This window comes from Mesitornis unicolor, unplaced genomic scaffold (assembly GCF_000695765.1).
Source record: "Mesitornis unicolor isolate BGI_N332 unplaced genomic scaffold, ASM69576v1 scaffold8700, whole genome shotgun sequence".
NCBI classification, from domain to species: Eukaryota; Metazoa; Chordata; class Aves; order Mesitornithiformes; family Mesitornithidae; genus Mesitornis; species Mesitornis unicolor.
Genome location: NW_010156187.1, coordinates 1,667 through 23,631, shown reverse-complemented (window position 1 = coordinate 23,631; position 21,965 = coordinate 1,667). Strand labels below are relative to the sequence as shown.

The 21,965-nt window shown below is 35.3% G+C and overlaps 1 protein-coding gene across 1 annotated transcript; it reads left to right on the top strand.

Moving 5' to 3' along the window:
• Positions 1-761: 761 nt before the first annotated feature.
• Positions 762-19,043, top strand: CDC16 (cell division cycle 16). The gene is made up of 17 exons (XM_010182161.1): positions 762-828; positions 1,852-1,949; positions 2,440-2,478; positions 3,279-3,419; positions 5,321-5,480; positions 6,109-6,203; positions 6,707-6,840; positions 8,545-8,624; positions 10,014-10,063; positions 10,755-10,828; positions 11,920-12,045; positions 12,810-12,962; positions 13,562-13,625; positions 14,571-14,632; positions 16,682-16,817; positions 17,409-17,499; positions 18,604-19,043. The coding sequence occupies exons 1-17, from the start codon at positions 762-764 to the stop codon at positions 18,867-18,869; spliced, it is 1,836 nt and encodes a 611-aa protein (XP_010180463.1). The 3' UTR covers positions 18,870-19,043.
• The last annotated feature ends 2,922 nt before the right edge of the window (positions 19,044-21,965 follow it).

Here is a 21,965-nt window from a genome sequence, read left to right as displayed (position 1 = left end):
GGCAGGATATCTGTTGAATGTTCAGCAGATCCTGAGAAACATATTATGCCAGATAGCGTGGAAGGATAAAAAGGAACAACAGTAGCCCCTGCTGATCTTCTTGGAGAATAATCTCAGCCAATTCTATGAGGTTTTGCCTAGCACCCCAAATCTGATGGAGTTAGTGGGGTATACCTGCAAAGTCTGCTTCCACTGGATAATCTCTAGTTGTTGCAAGTCTTCTCTGTTTCACAAGCTTCTTTTGAACTGCAGATTTAACAGTGAAACTGTGTATCCAGGCGTAAGGGGAAGTTCACACAGGGACTATGGTTTGTGTAAGGTTAAAGCATCTTGACTGGAGATTGAAAATTTCTTCAACAGAGGTGGTGCTGCTGGAGTCTACGGAACTTAATTTATATGTCCTTTTTAATATAGTATTATCTTTCTTCTAGAAGGTAGCATTTGTTTTAACTGGAAGGAGGGGGTTCTTCCTACTTTTCCAGTGACAACAAATCAACCTGTTGCCATACTTACATAGTACCTACCTTTTGGTCAAAGATACCTGCATTTTATTGAAAATAAGCTAACAACTCCACCTCAAATTACTTTTTGATACCCTTTAGAAGTTACAGTACTGGCCCTTCTAAACTGTTTTGAATGTATCGAGATCTCAAATGTTCATTAGAGACCACATGCTTAAGATATCAAATGTAAATAATGTACAGTATATTTCAAAATAATCCAGGCAAGCTGACCTCAGATAAACACTAATTATTTCTATCATGCTTTTACAGCAGCAGTATCAAAGTGCCCTGTTTTGGGCAGACAAAGTAGCTTCACTTTCTCATGGTAAGTAGTTGCTTTTTACATTGTTTTTCATTAACTTCTTTCTAATAGTGCTCTGTTTTGGTTTTGTTGGGGTTTGGGTGTTCATTTTTTTGTTTGTTGGGTTTTTTGTTATTTCGTTGTTGTTGTGTTTGGTTGTGGTTTTTTAAAGCTCTGAGACTAAATGTTGAAGTTTTGAGTTTGGTGTAAGTGCTTTTCTATCATCTTTGAAATGCCATTTTTTTCCAAATAGAGCAGAGCAAATCTTCCTTCCCTTCTTAACTTAGTGTTAAAATTTATGTTTGGCCAAACTTTAAGGGTTAATATAAGACCTTAAAATAAAAAATAAATAAATTAAAAAAAATGGAGCTATAAGGGGCAATGGTGGTTTCCTACAGGATTCACTGTTGCTCTGGGTGACAAGTGGAATGCAGGTTTACAGAGGGAGTTGATGCTGGTAGCCTATGTCTGCCTCCAGCCATGGTCCATTTACACCTCTTAAAATGATTCTAGGGGCCACAAAAGCTTTGATCACCAATAAAGTATGAGAGTACTAAGCTGTGTTTCTGCAGTCATCACTTAAAGCTGCAGGAGCCTGATGCTTTCACTTGCACTGCTGTTAGTTTCCGACTAGTCTTTTTTGAGAGACAATTCTGGGTTGTTTTGGGTTTTTTTCTATCCTGTGTCCAAGGGCAGGGTAACCTACAACTGCTATTTTTTTTTGTTTTTTAGATCTATGTCACTTTTGTCTCCTTCTCATGACACACCTAGTATGAAAGTCTTTGTTTTAACTGTCCAGTGCACTATCTGATGTCTTTAAAGTTAAACTCTCAGTACTTTTTTCATTTTAATCTCTCACTGATAGATATTATAAGTTGTTTATACATATATACATAGATACATATATAAAATGCAACTTTGTATCTCAATAGGATGGTAGAATAGGGGAAAAATACTTTTCTAGTGAAGCAAAAGTAAATATTCTGTATGCAAGCATTTAAAGATATATTATAAATTAATGGTTTATAATTAGCTCTTTTGTTTCAGAGGAACCACAAGATATCTACTGGTTGGCCCAATGCCTTTACCTAACAGCGCAGTATCATAGGGCAGCACATGCCCTTCGGTCGCGTAAGCTGGATAAGGTAAGTCATTTTAGTCAACGACGTACTACTGTTATTCCACCTTTAAACTTCTGCTGCTAACCACAGTGACTTCTTCGACATCAGAGGGTAAGGCTTATAGGAAAAGTAGTTAAAAAACATGCATGATGTAGTTTATCTGAACAGAATATAGTGCAGTGTTCAGTCAGCCAGATTGAAACTGCTGGCCCCAGATAAGGTCACAGAAGAGAAGGAATCCTATATACCTGTAACTGCAGTAATGGCATCACTTCAGGTGTAGTTGTTCAAGTTGTCCTTCCACTCTGCTAATGAAAGGTAAGGGCAAGAGTGGAGCAAGTTTCCCTTGAGAGTTTAGTAGTAGGGGAAATGCTACAGATTAGTAATTTTGGTCAGGAAAGATTTTTGGAGGTGAAAGGGATGAAGAAGCCATATAACTGAAAAAAGTTGAGAGAAAAATGTAAGTAAACATGCTCTATCTTTGTTACTAATGCGAATGAAACTTCTCTTTCAGTTATATGAAGCGTGTCGCTACCTTGCAGCTAGATGTCATGTGAGTACATGTTTTAACCTCTATTGGAATAAAAGCAAGCTAAATAAAAGATGCATCTTGGGAAGATTAGGTCCCTGACAGGCAATGTCTATGTGCATTGGAGTATTAGGTTTAAATTTTGTGACATTTGATTTTATCCTTTAACTTTCAGTGTGGTGGCTGGAATATCCCTTGTTCTGAAGAAATCCAACTGACTTTTTTTTTTTCCTAGGAAAGAAAATACTCCTCTAATGTTTTTAGGGAAAGAATGTGAACCATTTTTATCTCATGTCTTCATGTTTACATTTTTATTTGGTTGGTTGTAGTCTGACCAGAGAGGAGATGTGATTTATGGTTGTATAACTATAATTAGCCGCTTTATACTTCTGCATAAAATGTGATACATAAGTAGTAAAATGCAGTGCTTTCACAGAACAACTGAAGCAATTGGTAGATTAAATACAGAAATTTGAAATAGAATAATGTGCTGCTTATAGAATAACATGATTGTATTTTATTAAAACCTATATCAACCATTTATAGAAGCATTTCTGCTTCTGTGATTGCATAATGCTGTATAATAGATTCTTCTGTAAGTGTCAATTTTATAATTTTTTGTGTATTATAGATGACTAGTAAAATAGCTGACTGCAATTGTAAAATGACATGTCCAAATAAGAATATGAATGCATGGAAAACCTGCTGATAACCACTGGTTGTTACAGTCTGTGCCTTTGAAATGTGACACTGTGTTTATTGGTGCTTTATGTACAGATGTTTCAAATCCCAACCTTGTTTTTTACATGCACCTGTTTGGCTAGTATGCTGCAAAAGAACATCAACAGGCACTGGATATTCTTGATATGGAAGAGCCAATCAATAAAAGACTTTTCGAAAAGTACTTGAAGGATGAGAGTGGATTGAAAGACTCTACCACAGACTGGGAGATGTCACAATCCTCTGTAAGTGAGGTTTTTTTTAAACAAATATTTTATTTTATGACTAGGAAAGAAATCTGTGAAGTCAGAAAGTGATTTTACAGCTGTATGAATCTGAAACTTCTGTGTTTAAGTTTCCTTTTTGGATAACAATTTTCAATTATGCAATTGTTATTCTTTCCGTTAAGTCATGTGTTAGCTTGTCTGTATGAAAATAACTTGGTTTGCAAAAATGAAGAGTGCTTTTCAACAACTTCCCAGAAATTATTCACAGACACTTTGCAGGAAGTTCATGATCTAGCATTGGTTTTTAGAGTCTTTTAGTTCTATGCTGCAATTTCAGTCTTGATAATGTGAACTAACACCTCTTTCAATTGGATTGCAGGTTCTGAGATAACAAAGCCAGTTTTCTTCTCCAGATATTTTTAATGAAATAGTTCCTTAATCACTCCAGTGTTGTTCTCAGGGGGGGATGTTTTTTGATCACACTTGAAAATTATGTGGTGTGAAGGTGAAGTTTTTGATGCTCAGTGAAAACATTCTCTATGGGCACGCAGTTAAAAGGGATCGGTATCACGTGTAGGCTGAAAAGTCTGTGAAGAGTCTTTACTTTCTGAGTTATGAGTAAGTTTATTAGCTGAAACTAAAGTGGAGGTGATTGACAGATGGCATTTTCCCTGTAAGACTGAAGTAGCAAAATGAGTTCAGTCATCAGCGTGAATGATTTTGAATGATGCTATTAATGGGCTTAAGGGAGAAGTGGATTAGACTGAGTTACTGTGGTGCACCTTAGTGGGGACACTTAAGCTACCACTGCAAGCAAAGGAAGAAGTCCTCAGCTTTGGCTGTTCTTTCTTGCTCCCTGTTCCATGGTACTCTGGCCCAGGTGTTTGGGTGTCTGATTATTGAACTAAATTGAGAAAATATTTTGACTGAAAAATAACAGCCAAAAACCTAATTTCCATCAGTCCTTACCTTCGCAAATGCTTGTGATAACGTTGTTCACTCATGTGAGGATGGGTCTGGTTTGCCAGAGGAGAGAATACTAAAGTGGGTGCTACTGCAGGAAATTTCAAATCAAACTAGAAATGTTGCTTTTTCAAATTTGATTTCAGTAATGTGCACAGACACTAGTTTTGAGAGAAAGAATGACCAGTGTCTGTGCTGGTAACTGTGTTACCACTTGAGGAGCCCCTGGGGGTTTATTAGTTGTTAATGCAGTTATAATGTTTGTAATGTGCGTTGGTCTGTCTGGTTAGCCTGATGGCATAGATGTGTAATGTGGTAACTTTTTCCAAATAACTTGCTGACACTTCTGTGGCCTTCTGGCTGAATTCAACACCCATCTAGGGAGTTTTGAAAGAATGTGTTGGTTATTAGACGTCTTAGCACAACTTTAACTATGGTAATAATCTTTTAGTACTTTTGTTTCTGAAACATCTATGTTTTGGATCGAAAAGACAGATGTATTTTTCTGCTCAAAGTAGTTGAGTCCATTGATTTGGCCTTTTTCACCACTACTGCGGTCCTTCTTGTCTTGCATGAAATATGTGGTAGTCAACAAAAGAAGTGAATTGCCTTTGGAAGTGACAATTTCCCTATTTTGAGTATGAAGAGAATTTAGTATAATTAGTTTACAACTCAATATTGGAGAGCTGGCTACCAGAAGTAGAAAAGATAAAGTCTATCCTCCTCCTTGTTTCAAGCATGTGTTCATTTGGCAGTAGATAACCTGACAGAGCTTTCATTTGATTTTTTTTTTTTTTAAAGATAGTAGAGACAATATTTAAAGACAGCACTAGAAAACCAGGTTCTATCATACATGAAATGCTTTTTACTTTTCAGGGAGCCCATTTGATTTGTGCTCAAAACCAAATTGCAAACATTGATTCAGTCTTTGACCTCCAGCCCTGCTTTTCCACCAGATCAAGAGCTCTATATGCCTTTTGCGAGGGAAGATTTATGATGCTTTGGATAATAGAACCTTAGCAACGTACAGCTACAAAGAGGCCTTGAAGCTTGATGTTTACTGCTTTGAAGCATTTGATCTTTTAACATCGCACCATATGCTGACGGCACAAGAAGGTCTGGATAGCAGTATTTCTCAAATACAAGTAAAATTTAGCTGTTTTCTCAATATGCCTTTTTTCTGCATAAAAACGAAAGCAACACTGCAAATAACAGACTTCAAAATGTTAAGAATAGACAATGTAGGAAATTAGTGAAAATTACTATCGGCTCAAATTTACATTTGAGCTTTATTTTTTAGTCTTGCAGTGCTAAGAATTAGAAGAAGCAGCGTAAGCCAGCTGTCCTGTTTGTTTGCTCCCAAAGCTCCCACACTCTTGGCCCAGCCTAAACAATGTTTTTCCTGTGTTCTCAACTTCACAGGCTTTGAATCCATGAAACCCTACTGGTGTTTGCTTAGTTATAGTAGGCATTGGTTAATGTAGCATCCTGAATGATAAAATTTGACATGTAGAGTAAATAAAAACAGTGGTGTATCATGTCATTTGATTAAATTTTCTGTAGAAGTGTAGAAGGAAAAACTAAGAATTCAATCATAAATTTCCATGATTAGTACTGTTATCTGTTTTAGTGTATCTGTACTGTTCTCTTCCTTGGAGTTTTGGGATGAGCATCATGAAACTCTTAGTGTTGGATCTGACTATTTCTTCTGTAATATGATCATTTTTTTTTCTAATTCACATAGAAAAGGAACTTCTTGACTCTCTGCCTCTTAGTAGACAATGTACAGAAGAAGAACAAGAATTGCTTCACTTTTTGTTTGAGAATAAATTGAAAAAGGTAAACCTCAAAAATTACTAAAAAGCTGGAGAACTGATTGAAAGTCCTGACTTCAGGTGTAAATTTTCTTGGATTCCATTTATTCTGAATATAGGAATAAATAAGGGCTTTGTAATTTTGGTTATTTTAAAGTTTAAGATGCAATAGATATCATGGGGGGAAGTATAAAAGTTTTATGTAAACTTATTTTCTGGTATGGTGACAACTTGAAATTCTGATATATTTTTTTCTAGCATTTATTTCTTGAGAAACTTTTAGGTGGGGAAAAAGAACATTAATAATGTAGGCAAAATGTCAGTTACCTGAAAATGCTTTCATGTTGTAAATGAGCTTTTAAGTACATTATAAAGAACCATCTTACCAAATACATGTTTTATGGACATAGTTTAAAACTAAGAATTTTAAGAAACTTAATGCTTCCTAAATATTCTTTTAGAACTAAAACTGTCAATCTGGTTTGTAGTTTGGTTGTTGTTTCACATGTTGTTTGTTTTGTCTTTCAGTATAATAAACCCAGTGAAACACTGGTTCCTGAATCAGTAGATGGTCTTCAGGAAAACCTGGATGTGGTAGTGTCCTTAGCTGAAAGGCATTATTATAACTGTGATTTCAAAATGTGTTACAAGCTTACTTCAGTGTAAGTATACAAAGCAACTTTGAGGGCTTTTTCTCATATAGTGAAGTGTAATAATTAACCCTGGACTTACAGCAATTATCATTGTTCAATGGACTGACAAACATAACAATTTGATTAAAAGTTTCAGGTATTTAAAATGTGTGGTTTGTGTCTAGCAAGACACATTATTTTTTAGGGTATGTAGCAGACGTATCCAAAGCAAAGTTCTGGTTAAATCAGCATTGTGCTGCATTTCCCTTCATCCATCCTTCTTCCTTACTCTGGAACCTTCACTTTTTTACTTTGTTTGGCCTTCAGAACAAATGGGTTTGGATCTGTTGGTTAGTTAGGAAGTATGATTTCTCTGGCTGATTAGAAGTTATGCTAATTTTGGTGTGCCAAGTATTGCATCTCAGTTGTTACACAGCCCAGGCATATACTGCTGCTCAGTTGTCAAATGGGTCAGAACAACGACATGGATTGCTTCTCAGCTATTGTAAATATGAACATGTGGTTGTGGAGCTATTTTTTTTTCTGCTGGCCTGACAACTACCTGTTCAAGAAAAAGGTATTTTTGTGTATATAATGCATAGTCTCAGAATATTAGTAATATAAAATAGAAAGTTTTTTTTGTTTCGGATTTTTTTTAATAGTACAGCTTTTTCTTAGCTGAAGCAAGCCATCACTGTGTAGATTATCCCATGGAGCCCAGTACAGGCAAGATTTTTGGGAAGACCAAAGAGAATTTTGTCAGTTAAGGTGAATTTAAACATCTGAGTGAAATCATGATCCTGTTGAAATAAATAACTCCAATTAAATCATTAAAATTACACTACTGCATTTTTGTTTCTGAAACTTAATTGCCACACCTTGTCTAGCAGAAAGTGGCAGGAGTAAATGTCTCCTGAGGAGGAGACTATCTCAGATCCTAGAGCTTGGAAATGAAAGCCTGAGGAGTCTATATAACTTCAAAGTTTTACACTCCCTTCAAGAGAGCAATTAGTATACTTGTTTATGTATTCTTTTATACTTTTCATTTGAAATACTTTGAACTATTTAAAAATGTCAACTAAACTTTAAATTATTTCAAGATGTACTTCTTACAGAATGGCGCCATAATGTTGTACTTCTGATTTAAGAGATTATGTGAATAGATTTTAAGATGACATCTTTGTCTCCTAGTTCACCAAATGCTTACAAAAAGGGCATATGCCTACAAGCCATGTCCTGCATGCAGTCTGTTGTCTGTGAGATTGTCTTCCATTTCTAAATACCACAGGAAGTAAAAATTTAAGACAGCTAAATATATTTCCTAAGGCCTACTGCTAGGTGTTAAGCTCAGAAAGTTGAAGGCTTTTGCTTGAAAGTTGCTGTCAAATGTATGAAAAAGATGAACAGAAATGTTGTTGCTTGCTGTTTGCTGGTTAAATTTGAAGTGACCTGCAAACAAATGTGCATTGTATTCTGTTTATTTAATTGCGTATTCAGCTTGCCAGAATTTTCTGTTGTCTTATTTTATTAAGCTAAATGAGTAGTTGTTTTTCTGATCTAAAGATAGCCTTTATTATGCTGTTAATAGTTACCTTCTAATCACAAATAGTTTTCCAGTGTCTGAAGTGATAATTAACTGGAATACTACATACTATAAAAGCAGCTTGCTTATAACACATGAAAATTTTTATAATGTGCATTGCAGATTTTTTATTTTTTACTTTTTTTTTTTAGAGTGATGGAAAAGGATCCTTTCCATGCAAATTGTTTACCTGTGCATATAGGGACACTTGTGGAGCTTAATAAAGCAAATGGTAAGAAACACAACATTTAATATGAGTTAAATGTAGATTGCAAAGCTTCAATTTTAAAAAGAATTAAGGATGCCAAGAAATCCCCTTATACACAGTTTAAAAAATTATTTTTTTTTTCCTCCTACCTACACTTTCAAGAAAACGGTGGTAACTGGAAAAGGAGTTTCAGAACTGGCAGGGGGGAAGCAGTTGTGCAAAGAGTCTTTATTCATTCCCGATCATGAGCATCACTGTCTTTTAACCACTGTGCTGTGTAGCCAGAAGTTAGCAAGCTGCACTGCTTCATTTCTGTTCTTTGATTTCTATTTTGAGGTGATCTTCCTCTTTTTAGTTCAAACAAGTTAACAAGAACAGCTTACTTGCAGCTGGGAGAGCTTTTTCACATTTGAGGCTGCATATAAACATTCAAATCAAGTGAGGAGCTTGAATGTCTTTAAAACCAATTAGCAAATAGAGCAAGGAGCTCATATGATTTGCAGTCTCTCAAAGGATGGTGCACTGTACGTACAAAAATAGGTCATTAGGTGTACTAGTACTTCTCAATGTTTAGTTAATGTTCTTTTCAGATCCTTTACAGTTAACTAGATCTGAAAATATGGCCAGTACTCTGATTTTTCTTCTAAGTCTTCCTTGAGAAGCATTTTGTAAATAAGATGGTATTTTGTAAGCCAGTTTTCATATTTGAATTTTTCTGAAGCCGAGAGTTTGATGTGAAGTACTTCAGGACAAACTCATCAATTTAAGAGCACTGTACTCTGAAAAAATAGAAATTTTATGTACTGTAATGCTTTTCCTTTGAAACTGCATAGGCAATAGAACTGTTATCCTGTATCTGATTACTTTGTCTGCTATCAGAAAATCTGCAGTAAGTTATTCTAGTTACTAGAATTATTTTTATTAGAAAAGTAATCACTTAGAACTATTCCAAGTAATATAATAATTTATTTGCTTTTGTCCAATTTTTAACATATTAATGCACAGGACTCTACTTTGAAATTGATTAGCCAGCATGTTATACCTTTCAGATGTAGGAAGTTCCATAGTGTTTTACCTTTACAAGATACACTCAAGTGTAATAATACAGGCATTTATTTTAATGTATGTTAAGGACTTAAGCTGTTGCAGAATTCTTAAGGAGTGGGATGTATAGTTGCTTATTTTTGTGCTGTGAAGACTTATGGGTTTGGTTTCTTGTTTAGTTATTTACAAAACTGAATCTATTTTGAGGCAGTTTGAAGCATAACCACTAAACAGAAAACAGTTTTGTTCACTTGTGCATTAGTAACATCAGATGTTCTGGATATTTTGTATAGGAAACTAAAATGCTTGAAATATCTCAATGCTTTAGCACGTTTTAATTTTCTTTTGTTGTTTCTTCCCACTATGTAGAGCTTTTCTATCTTTCTCACAAACTGGTGGACTTGTACCCAAATAATCCTGTAAGTTGTTCTAAGCCTTCATTGCCAGGTAGTTTTTTCGAAGTGAAAGCACATAAAAGTTGCAATGTAATAGTCACTTTGAGCAACAGAACTCAAAATCTTTTTCTGGATGGAGCTAGTAAAAATGGTTTGCTCCTTTTCGTTGTTATGCATTGTAATTTTCTTAGGTTCTTTTCTTAAAAATAATTTAAAAATTACCTGTAAAATATATGCAATATGACATATTCACTCTGAGTAATAACTTAAATGCTAGAGTAATAAATGTCTGTGCTTCTCTGGGCAACCTTTTCCAATGTTTGATCACCTTCATAGCGAAAATTGTTTTCCTTTTACTCAATCTTTCTCCTGTTGCAACTTGTACCCATTTCCTCCAATCCTATCATTGCACATCTGAGAAGAGTCTGGCTCTGTCTTCTGTATTCCCTACCATTCAATAACTGGAGACAGCAACAAGCTTTCCACATAGCCCTCTCTTCATGAGGCTGACAAACCCAGTTAGAGCTGTACGTGCCAGCAGTTCTGCCTTGTCTGTAATACCAAATAATTTGACAGGCTGACTGCGATTTCAGTGAAAATGTTTCTAACTTCTCTAATTATGATCTGTTCCTCTGTTTCACATCACCTATGGTGATATTTCACTAAAATCAGCATGACACATCTATTACTATTCTCTTTTGGTTTTAATGTGTAGGTGTCATGGTTTGCAGTAGGATGCTACTATCTCATGGTTGGCCACAAAAATGAACATGCCAGAAGATATCTCAGGTAAAATATTTTTTCCAGTTTTCCTTATTGAATCTGTTGCTCACTTGCTCAGTAATTATTTTAAGTTCAAGATTGTAAGCTCATAAAGTCAACAAAAGCCTCGATTAACTGGTTACTACTAAAATACTCCTTTTGTTGACACCCTTTTTTCGTGTAGCAATTTAGACCTCAACCATCTAGATACTTTAAAACTGACATCCAGGCTTACTTGGAGTCACTTCCGTTATGGGCAGGTGTAATGACTGCATTTGGTCATGCTGCCAAGCTAACTACAGCTGGGTAATCAAACCTCGGTTCTCAGAATTTTAGATTCAGTTTTTTTGTAAGGACTTCAACACTCTATTTCATGGTATCAAAATGATAAGATGTTTTGTTACAGTTTTCGGCTAATGCTGGTATGTGATGATAAAGGCCTTTAGAAGATAGGCCTTGAGATAAACAGGTACAGAGGGTGTGGGGAAGCGGAAACCCAGGGCTGTTGTCTCCAAGGTGACCCCAGGCTGACCAATTAATAATATTCATACCATAAATGTTACATTCACTATGAACTGGGGAGTTTGCCAGGGACAGCCCTTCTTCCTTCTTCCATGGTTGTCATCTCAACAGCAACTTGTCTACTGGCCTACCCCTGAGGCCTACCCTTCCACAATATTTTCTGAGTATATCTGTGTACTTTACATTAATACTGTTATTAATATTAGTTTTTTATTATTACTGTTATTAAATCTATTTCAACACACAGATTTCCTTTCCTTTTTCCCAATTCTTCTCCCCAGGTGGGGAGGAGTCATTGGGTGATAGAACAACTGTATAAACCATGACAATATATAAAGATGGGTTAGTAATTTAATAATTCCTTTTTTTTTTTGTCCATGGATAGCAACAGCAATAATATAATGAATTCTTGAATATATGCTATACTTTTAGCGCTAAATAATCTGAACTTTTAAAATTAACCTTGTTTACCACTGGTCATTACAGAAGATTATCTTAATACATACCTAAGTGGCATAGCATTGCTATGTAGGTAGTCATCTGAAACAGATGAAATTTAATTTCAGATGTGTTTGTGACTTGCTTTTTGTTTTTAGCAAAGCGACTACACTTGAGAGAACCTATGGACCAGCATGGATAGCATATGGACATTCATTTGCAGTTGAGAGTGAGCATGACCAAGCGATGGCTGCATACTTCACAGCTGCACAGCTCATGAAAGGGTATGTCAAAAATGTCATATTTGGTAAAACTGAAATTAATCCATAAATAGTGTAGAATATTGACCTACCTCTCTTTAAACAGTAGGAATACATTCGCAACAATCATCTGCTACAGAAAAAAGGAGAAGAAACCCCAAATAATCTAATAATCTGCATTTAACTGAATTATTTGTGATTACTGTCGTGATTTTATAAGTTCTACAGTTAAGATTTATATTTATTGTAATCTGTTCTACCTGGAAGTTCTCTGAAATTTGTGAATAGTGTTCATAAACTGCTGAAATAGCTCATAAATCAGGTCATAAACTGCTGTATAGTTGTATCTTGAACAGCTCTTTCATGCTGTGGAGAAGGTTGTAAAATGAGTAGCGAACAAATAATGTCATATTGCATATAAAACTACTCTATTTTATTGTAGTGATTGGTAAATGTGTTCCCTTTAGTTATTACTTCTTCTGTAGTCTGTAAATGAAATGTATGAAGGAAACTAAGGAAAAAAGCCCTCAGAACTAAATTAAGTACTGAGAAAATAGTTGTAGTTCTGGAGCAGGTTACACTTATGTATTGGAGTTCAAATTCTTGTCAATAACTAACAAAGATGTAAAGTCTTTTAAACTGCTCTTTAGGTTAATAGTCCGTTTAAATCAGCTTTTGCTTGGGTGTAAATAAACATATGCAAACACAGTTGGCATTTTGTTATAATTTGTGACACCGTTCCTGATAAGTGTATGTTTAGTTTTGTGTCATGTTGGTTTTCTTTCCAGATGTCATTTGCCAATGCTCTATATTGGACTGGAATATGGTTTGACCAACAACTCCAAGTTAGCTGAAAGGTTTTTCAGCCAAGCTTTAAGCATTGCACCTGAAGATCCTTTTGTTATGCACGAAGTTGGAGTGGTTGCATTTCAAAATGGAGAGTAAGCTTGCAAAATAGGATTAAAGACATGAATTATTCTGAAGTGTAATGTGCCTATATATCTACGAGAATACATTGAACTGTACAAGGTTTCTCTTGGCTCTAGTTTAGATGGTGTTTACCCTAAACTTTTGCTTTCTCCATCATTTTTCGTTGCTTAAGATTAAACAAGGAAATAATTTAAAGCTTAAGGAACATGCAGAGATTGATTACCATCTTTTGCATGCCTGTCATTGGGTAGTTGCATGCCTTGAAAAGGCCTCTGTCTGCACAGACAACTTCACACATGCTATAATATTTTGTACAGCAAATAATTTTGTCTGCCCAAGAGGTTCCAAAAATATTCTGAAAAAAACCTAACAGAGAAAAACTGTTTAATGAATACTCTTGGTTTGCTTCTGATTTTTTAATTTTATTTTGTTAGCTCTTAGGAGCACATGCAAAATATAACCAAATGTAAATTATTGTTTTTTACACCTAATTTCACTCTTATGATGAAATAATGTCAAAGAACTGTCCTTGTCATACAGTTTTCTCATACTGCTAATAAAAACGCTCCACTAATTTAATTTTCTTTTCCCCTACCCCCCCAATTCTTAGCTGGAAAACTGCGGAAAAGTGGTTCCTTGATGCACTGGAAAAAATCAAAGCTATTGGAAATGAGGTATTTTTCCTCATATTATTATTCCTTATATTATTATATGCGGGATCATAAAAATGTAAAACTCCAAGAAATTCTGTAATATCTTTTGTCAAAATATATTGTGCTTATTTTAAGACAGAAGCAATACAATATAAATATGACTTTAAAACTTGGGGCATCTACTTGTAATTGAGTATGTTGGGTTTTTAGATGAGAATCATCACACGTTATCTTCAGAACTATAGGAAAAGGGAAAAAGTATGTTTCTGTATGAGATTAAAAGAAAGTAAGTGTTGACTGGGGAGTGCAATCCAGGTGTAGGTCCCACTCTTGGGTCTTCGTAGACCAATAGTTCTTGACCCGAGGGTGTCACCTGAAGTGTCAGCCATTTCTTGAATGACACCCACTGTTGTCTGGACAGAATCCAGTAGGTACGGATTTCTTTTCTTTCTACCAGATAGAGCCACTGTATGGAAATAGGCCCAGGGATGCTTCAGTAACTTCCTGAAAGTAATCAAAATAATCACTGGCAAAAACTTTCCTGACAAAGTTCAGGTGCTGAACTTAGTTCAGGATGATGGAGAAGATGGCAAAAAGACTTTCAGTATTCATGATTATTTCACAAACACGTACTCTGGGGGGGGTCTTCATTGCTCCTAGGCTGAGAGACTTGACATCATTGTTAGTTAAGTGGAAAGCAACTTTTTTTGTTTGCTTCCATGTTTTACTATCACTGACCCTTTAAAGAAATTTATTTGGTTTAGGGAATAGTAAAGTTAGAAAAATGAGTTCTTGAATAAATGTTTTGAGCTTAAATATGTCTTTTGAAAAGAACTGATAATGCTTGTGATTTTATTTTTTTTTTATCATGAACAAATTGGCTTCTTCATGGTTTTTTTTTAAGTATATAAAATTCAGGTACGATCTGGGAAGCTGCAGTTATTTGAATTGTTGCATATTTTGCAGGTAACAGTTGATAAGTGGGAGCCTTTATTGAACAACCTGGGACATGTCTGCAGAAAACTAAAGTAAGCAGAGACACAAAACACAAATGTGTTTTCTCTATGCCTATTTTCATTTCTATCGGGATTATATACTACATGAGAGCAGCGTAGAAGCAACTTGTAAGAATGACATTCCATAAATCAGCTTGTGAATTTGAATATATTAATCACCCCTTATATCCAGTTTACTACACACAAGTTCAAGTAATTAATGTAAAAGCTTTTCCTTAACTATTGATTCTTACTGGATAGAAATTTGGTCTTAGAATGTAGACGCATACAAGGCTCTAAAAGCCTAACTTGCTACTGTCCCAGTCCTGGCATACTTGAATATGTCCACTGATTTAATTAACATAAAGGTGGTTTTGTGCCAATTAAGGGTTTGGATCAGTGCTTATGATTTTTTAACTGAACCGAAATATTTAGTGAGATTACCACAGCAATAAAATACTCCTTTATGGTTTTTGAGAACAGAACTAGTTCATATTTCCATTTTAGGAAGAAAAGAAGAAGGTGCAAAGTACATATGCAAGCCTCAACAGTTTTAACGTAGAGAAATGTTTTCTCATTAATTACCTTAATCTGATTTTAACCTGTACTTTCTTTTGTTTAATCAGTACTGTGCCTTTCTTTTCAGTGTTGTGGTTTTAATTCTGCAACTGGTGTATGCTGTAATTTTTGTTTCAAAGCTGCAAATGAGAGTGTGATTGTGGTAGATACAAGTTGTACTTCTGCTTTGGCTTTGGTAGCGATTGCTTTGTGCTTGAATTGCCAATTAGTCTTCATTATGAAATACGGATGTGTAATAGTTACCCCTTTTTGCCAAGATCAAACAAAAGGCACTGCTTCTGGACTCTATTCATGAGTATAATTGCAGGGTTTTTTCAAATTCTTGTTTCAGTTATAACTCCTTTTGTCTTTTTTTAATTTCTACATTAAGTTAGTAACTGCTTACATCACACTTAAGACAACTTGGATTATATTATTTGTTCAGGTTCAGAAAGCCAACCTAATGTATTTTTATGTCCTTGTAAACCATCGTTCAAGGAAATCTCGTTGAGAATTCAGGCAGCTGTACATATGCTTTGACAACTTAAATTCTGTAATTGCTAATTTACTGGTGTTCATAATATGTGCCATTGCTATTACGGAAAAAGCTTACTGGATGTATGTCTTACTAGCATTATGTGGTTGGAATTTGAAAGCAGCATATTCAAATATGTGGTAGTTAATTGGACAGGTAAGTATTACGTGTGAAAATAAAATTCAAATCACAGGAAAGTGTGCAGCAAGCAAACAGTTTCATAATTTTTCTGCCTCAGTTGTTACTTAATGCCCTCTTAACAGCTTCATGTGTTGCTGTTTGCATAATTTCATTATAAATACAGTCATTACCATTTCTTCTTAATAGAAAGTTGCTATCTTCAACAACTTGATAGTAGGATGTCAAATGTGACAGTTTAATTTCTCAGATTAATGCCATAATGTACATTTAGTCTGTTTTACAAAATAAATGCAATAAGCAGTCTAATTAACAGATAATTTTCAAAGAAAGGGTGGCTGGTATTTGAAAGAAGTTACGGATATGTGTAAACCTTTTCTGATAGAGGAGGTGGCAAAACAGTATGAAGCACTTCTGGGTTGTGAAATTTCTGCCCAGAGAGCATTTCTCACTTTGAACAATGAACAATTTAGTCTCTTATCCCTCCTTCACTCTCGTGGGGAGGAAAATGAAAGCTTCAGAAAGCAAACTAATGTTACAGTGAGCAGCATTAAACATCTAAAGCAACTTGCAGCATCAGATTGCGAAGATCATCTCCAAATGAGGCCTAGCTGTAGGCAGCTGTTGTGCTGCTGAAGGGGTACAGTGATTTCTCGATTACATTGAAGAAGAAAATTGTCAATTTCCATGAGTCTTTTGTGTGTTCGAGTCTATTCAGAGGACGAAGCAATAATTTTTAAGTTCTTGCGGGATTGCGTGCCACTGAGCTAAGGAAAATACCGATACAATACTACAAAAACACCTTTCACCCTGAAGCTTACTAATAGATCTCCTGTGTTTAACCCTAACAGGAAATATGAAGAAGCACTGGAATACCATCGCCAGGCTCTAGTACTAATTCCTCAAAATGCTTCTACTTACTCTGCCATTGGCTACATCCATAGTCTAATGGGCAATTTTGAAAGTGCAATTGACTATTTTCATACGGTATGTAACTGGCTTAAATTAACGCGCTAGCCACAGATTCTGCTATTTTGCTGTTTCGTTCTGGTTTGGTTTTGGAACAGAGAACCAACATTTTATCCATCCCCCAGATTAGTCTTTATTTTATCATCTTGATTTTTTTTTTAATCTTCCTAACTTTTTTATTGATTAAGTTAAAAAATGACCACTTTGTGAAACTTAGTACTTAGACCCTACATTGTCATAAATTAATTGAATATCATAATTATTGTACACATTTTATGAACATAAACTTCTCACGTAGCAGAAATTATTTAAAATACTTCCAAACTATGCCTTGAAGTAGAAATTTTACAGTAAGTGCAACATACGTTTTACTTCATGACTTTTGAATGATTATCTGTCTGCATATACTTTTCTGGTTTTGTTTTTGTGTTTTGCCTACTATTGCAGTCAGTTCCTGTGAGGATTTTATTTTGTTTGACTATGCTCTGGTAGCATTGTTGAGCAACAAAACAACAAACTTGGCACCATGGTAGACTTAAGATGTAAATGGTTGTATTTTCTACTGAATACTTTTTCATGGTTTGTTTTGTTTTGTTTTGTTTTTAATAGGCCCTTGGTCTTAGGAGGGATGACACATTTTCAGTCACAATGCTCGGGCATTGCATAGAAATGTATATTGGTGATTCTGAAGCCTATATTGGTAAGTCTTGCACTTATGTGACTCTTAAAGTCATCAAGTCCTTTGAGAAGAGTCTTTTTCTTACATCAGGGAAGACTGTCTACCATTACGTAGTTACGTTACAAAGTAGAATATGTTTTGATTTTATTTTTTCTGTTGTTTTTGTTTGCGTTTTTTTTATAAATGGCTAAATGAGTCAGAATGTAACCAACAATTGAATGACCACTGGTTTTTGTAAGCATCACGACAGTAAATTCTTACCAGTATAAAGAAAGGAGACAATTTGCCATTGGAGGTGGTAATGGTTTCTTTTGTAAAGAATATTGATTTGTGGCAGCTTAGAAACCAATGGGAACGGGGAAAAAATAAAGTAGAAATACGGAGTTAGAAAATCAGAGGATTTGATTTCAGCTAATGCTGCTGTAGAAAGATACGGGCAAGGCATTTTCACCGGGTCAGAATTCTGGTCTGTGAAGACAGTATAAATTCCTCAGCCTCCAAAAATAGAGCTTTACATGTAACACATTATATTGCCATAGTCTGAAATATTCTATGAAAGCTTTCTGCCCCCAAAAAAGAAACTTTATAATGACATATTTCTCCTTCATTGAACTTAGTGATTTGTCTGTAATGAACACAGTTGATGTCCTATCAAGTACGTTAAGGAGGCTGAAGCCAGTAAAAGCCATCTGTGTGCTCTGTTGCTTTTCCTGCAGATTTTTGCACAATTGAAGCAGATGTTTCTTCTCAGTATTGTCTTGCTCCATATGTAGGCAGTTAACACATCTGGAAGAACCACGCAGCTGTGTGATGTGCACTTATACAGACCATGCTGTGCGTAACTTAAACAAGAAAAGCCTCTTAGAGAAGTAGGAAAGGAATTGGCAGTTATTTCTAATAACAGACTTTTGAATCAGAGTTGTACTTTTTATACCATGCTTCTTTCAAAAAGGAGGCTGCTGGATTTTTTCAGAAAGTATCTATTTGACTTCAGTCATTAAGCAGTGACAGTTCCCTGTCAGTCTGAAAGCAGAAAATCATCGTTGTTTCTGGATGCTAGTTTTTGAGGTACATTTTTTGGGAGTGTTCATTTGGAATAAACTAACGGTTTGACTGTTTTCCTAGGAACAGATATCAAAGACAAATTAAGATGTTATGACTTTGATGTACACACAATGAAGACATTGAAGAACATAATCTCACCTCCTTGGGATTTCAGAGAATTCGACATAGAAAGACAAACTCTGGATGAAAGTGGCATAGTAACATTAGAGACATCACAGCAGAGGAAAAGTATAGATACCAGTCGCCCACTGGAAGAAACATTTGAGATTGAAATGAACGAAAGTGATATGATGTTAGAAACATCAATGTCAGACCATAGTACGTGACCAAAAATGCTGCTCATTTTGTCTAAGTGTAATATGTTTGTTTTAGCATTTTTGTTATGGTGTTATACTTTCAAGAATTTGCTATTTTTATATGAATTCAAGCTACTACTCTGTACGTAACACCAGAGAAATAATGCTTGCCTTAAGGATGTTTAAAAAGTATACATGATGGACTATTTCTACAACATCAGTCATACATGAAGAAGTGAAAAATAAATCCACTTTTTTTTAAACTGTTTACCGATCCATGTGTCTGCTGTCAGTAAGACTGTGAAGGTTTAAAAATAGTACTTGGAACCGTTTACAATGTTGTTAAATTGAATAGCCAGTCTAATATAGTAGTATTGTGGCTTCTGAGTTTTCATCCTGTCTGTGAGGAATGCTTTCTTAGTAAACAGACAAAAAATATCCATGATGTTTTATACTTACTACTTTATAAATATGTATTCCTTTAAGGAGCAGTTTCAGTGGTTTTCCATCATTTGACTAATTTGGCACACACTAAATTGGTGACAAAGTGTTACTTTGTTATACTTTCTCCTAGTTACTAATTTCAGTTCTTTGTATTGTATTAAGGAAAGATCACTTAAGTACTGGTTTTTGTAAGCTGATTAGATGAACGATGTAAATATTGAGGTGGATCAGTCCTACCTTAGCATTACAGTAAAGTTGTAAGCCAGTCTACTGCTGTAGGGACTGCAGTCATTCTCTTTACACACAGTTGTTTTGTCAGTGCAAAGAATTAACTGAATAATATACATACACAGTTATTTTCAAGTCTCTAAAGTGTGGTATTTTTAAATGTCATTGGTTCACTGAAAAATGTAGTAGTAAAGTATATGAAACAGCAGCAAGTGATTTGTCCATCCACTGACCAGAACAGGTCTGTTTGCCTTCCTAGTATGAATGTTGAGTGTATTTTGTGTAAATTCTTCCCTTCTCTTCTTGCCTCTTTCACAATATGTCACTGTGTGGGGCTTGAAATTAAAAACTCAATACTACAAGCCATCATAGTTTTTCCTTCTGTGACTTCTAGCTAAGTTTTGGCATTTAATGTTTAGATGTTTAGCAGTCCCGACTTTAGTGTGAAGAACTGATGAACGATCAGCTTTTCTGTGGACAAAGATTTTTCATGAAATACAAAACAACATAAAATAATTGGTCTAAAATGTGATTCCTATGCTGCTGTATCTCAGTACATTTGTGTTAACATTTAAACATGTGTTTTCAATTATACTTTCAGCATAAAATGTATATGCTGGGTTATTGTGATACAATTTTCATCCACTTTATTGGGGCAAGGTATAAAAAAAACCTGACACATTAATGTGATTCATGAAATACTTCTTATACACTTTTTTGCGTACTTATGTAACTAAGAAGAGACAAGGGATGAATGCAAGTTGAAACCTTGCTGCCATTTTTGCTTTTCAGCAGTCCATCTTTCTTGATTAGTGGTCCTTTACCTTTAAGACAGACAATGTTTACTTTTAATTTTACCAATGAATGCATATCAGAGGATGGGCTGATACTGTAAACTTCTGAGTGTTGGGGGGTTTTTTTTAATTTGTATAATGTTTTACATAAATTGGAAAATATAAACTACTACTTCTCATCCCACTACATCTGTCTCATGGCTCACTGAGTCCTAAGGACTATATAGTGCATAGAAACCACTACTTGGAAGAAATTGCTAGGTGGGAAGGCCTTCATTTATCCCAGGACTCTCAGTAGTCTGAGATAACTGCTAGTGATAAAAAAAATGCTAATTTTCCTTTTCTCTTTGTTTTGCTGTGCTGCTCAGACAGACTTTTGCTGTGATTCCTTATGTCTTCATTCTTTGGCTCTTTTCCTGATAGCACTCTCATGAATCGCTGTCTGAATCAGGGAGACTTCATCGTATCAATGCAGGACATATACATAGTTTGAATCTAGGGTATTGGCTGTTTTCCACATGTCTTTTCATTACTGAATACAATTGAATTTCTAGACACACCTGCACTTTAAAATTCAAGGGTATCATGTGAGGAAAAGCTAGGGCAAGAGCCTGTGCTTTAACAGGAATTGCACACACTCTTGCTGTTGAAACTTGGTTGAGTCCAGGAGACCCCCTTGCTTTCCTATGAATACCAACACAGTATTGTAGAGAAGTCCAGTCCCATCCCAGTGACAGTGCTCCACAGAGAGGATTATGGATACCCATGTTACCATGCATGTTCTCCTGAAAAAGATAGGATGAGCCATGAGTCTTCAGTGGCAAAGTCTTAATCCAAGCAGAGTGTGGGAAACATGAATCATTCAGGAAGCATACACATCTCCTGGCCAGCAATGGGTCTCCTTCAGCATGGCTGGCTAGAAAGTTTATACAGAGGGTTTTCTTTCTTTACTATCTGGTAGTTTGTGTGTTGTTCAGGTGACTTCTTACGTTTGAGGTAAACTGGGATTTTTCCTGGGCATACTAGAACACTTTGGCTAGTTAAGATTCTAAGAAGTGTGTCTCAACAGTACTGTGTACGCAAATCTCATCCTTTAAAGGATCTTTTGGTAGTTATTTTTACATTTGTGCTGATGTATCCTGAATGATTGTAATTAAGAAGACCATCTCATGCATAGAGAGAGCAAAGGCTTTTTGCTGCACACAGAGTAGCCAGAACACTATTGCTTGTAAGTTCTCAAAGATCTGAACTCGTTTTTCTCTATAACATTTTCTATTTTAATTCAACAAAGGTAACTCTAGTTTTCTGTTAAGACATTGTGGCAATTTCTGCACTGAAGTTGGCAAAAGTCTTGCGAATCAGGCCTTTTGTCTAATGTCAGGCATGGATGTAAGCCTTGGGCTGTTTCCTTTTTTATTAATGTTACTACTATTTTGACAAAATCATTTAAAAGATTGGTAAAAGTTAATATTTCTTCCTGCATTCTTCAGTTATGATCCGATATGTCAGCTCTGATGAGAATACTGGCATAGTCCTGCCTGTAGGAATCTGCTTATCCCCGTTTTTCATTACCACAACCTTCCTTAATTGTAATACCTATGTTTGTGATTGTGCAAATCAGAGATCTGGGCCAGCATTTAAAAATCTTTTCTCTATCTGA

Coding starts and splice junctions, on each gene's coding strand:
- CDC16 (XM_010182161.1), top strand. CDS start 762: ATGCTTTTACAGCAGCAGTATCAAAGTGCCCTGTTTTGGGCAGACAAA. Junction 3,420..5,320: donor GGGAGATGTCACAATCCTCT/GTAAGTGAGGTT, acceptor CTTTTCCACCAG/ATCAAGAGCTCTATATGCCT. Junction 13,626..14,570: donor TCAAAGCTATTGGAAATGAG/GTATTTTTCCTC, acceptor CATATTTTGCAG/GTAACAGTTGATAAGTGGGA.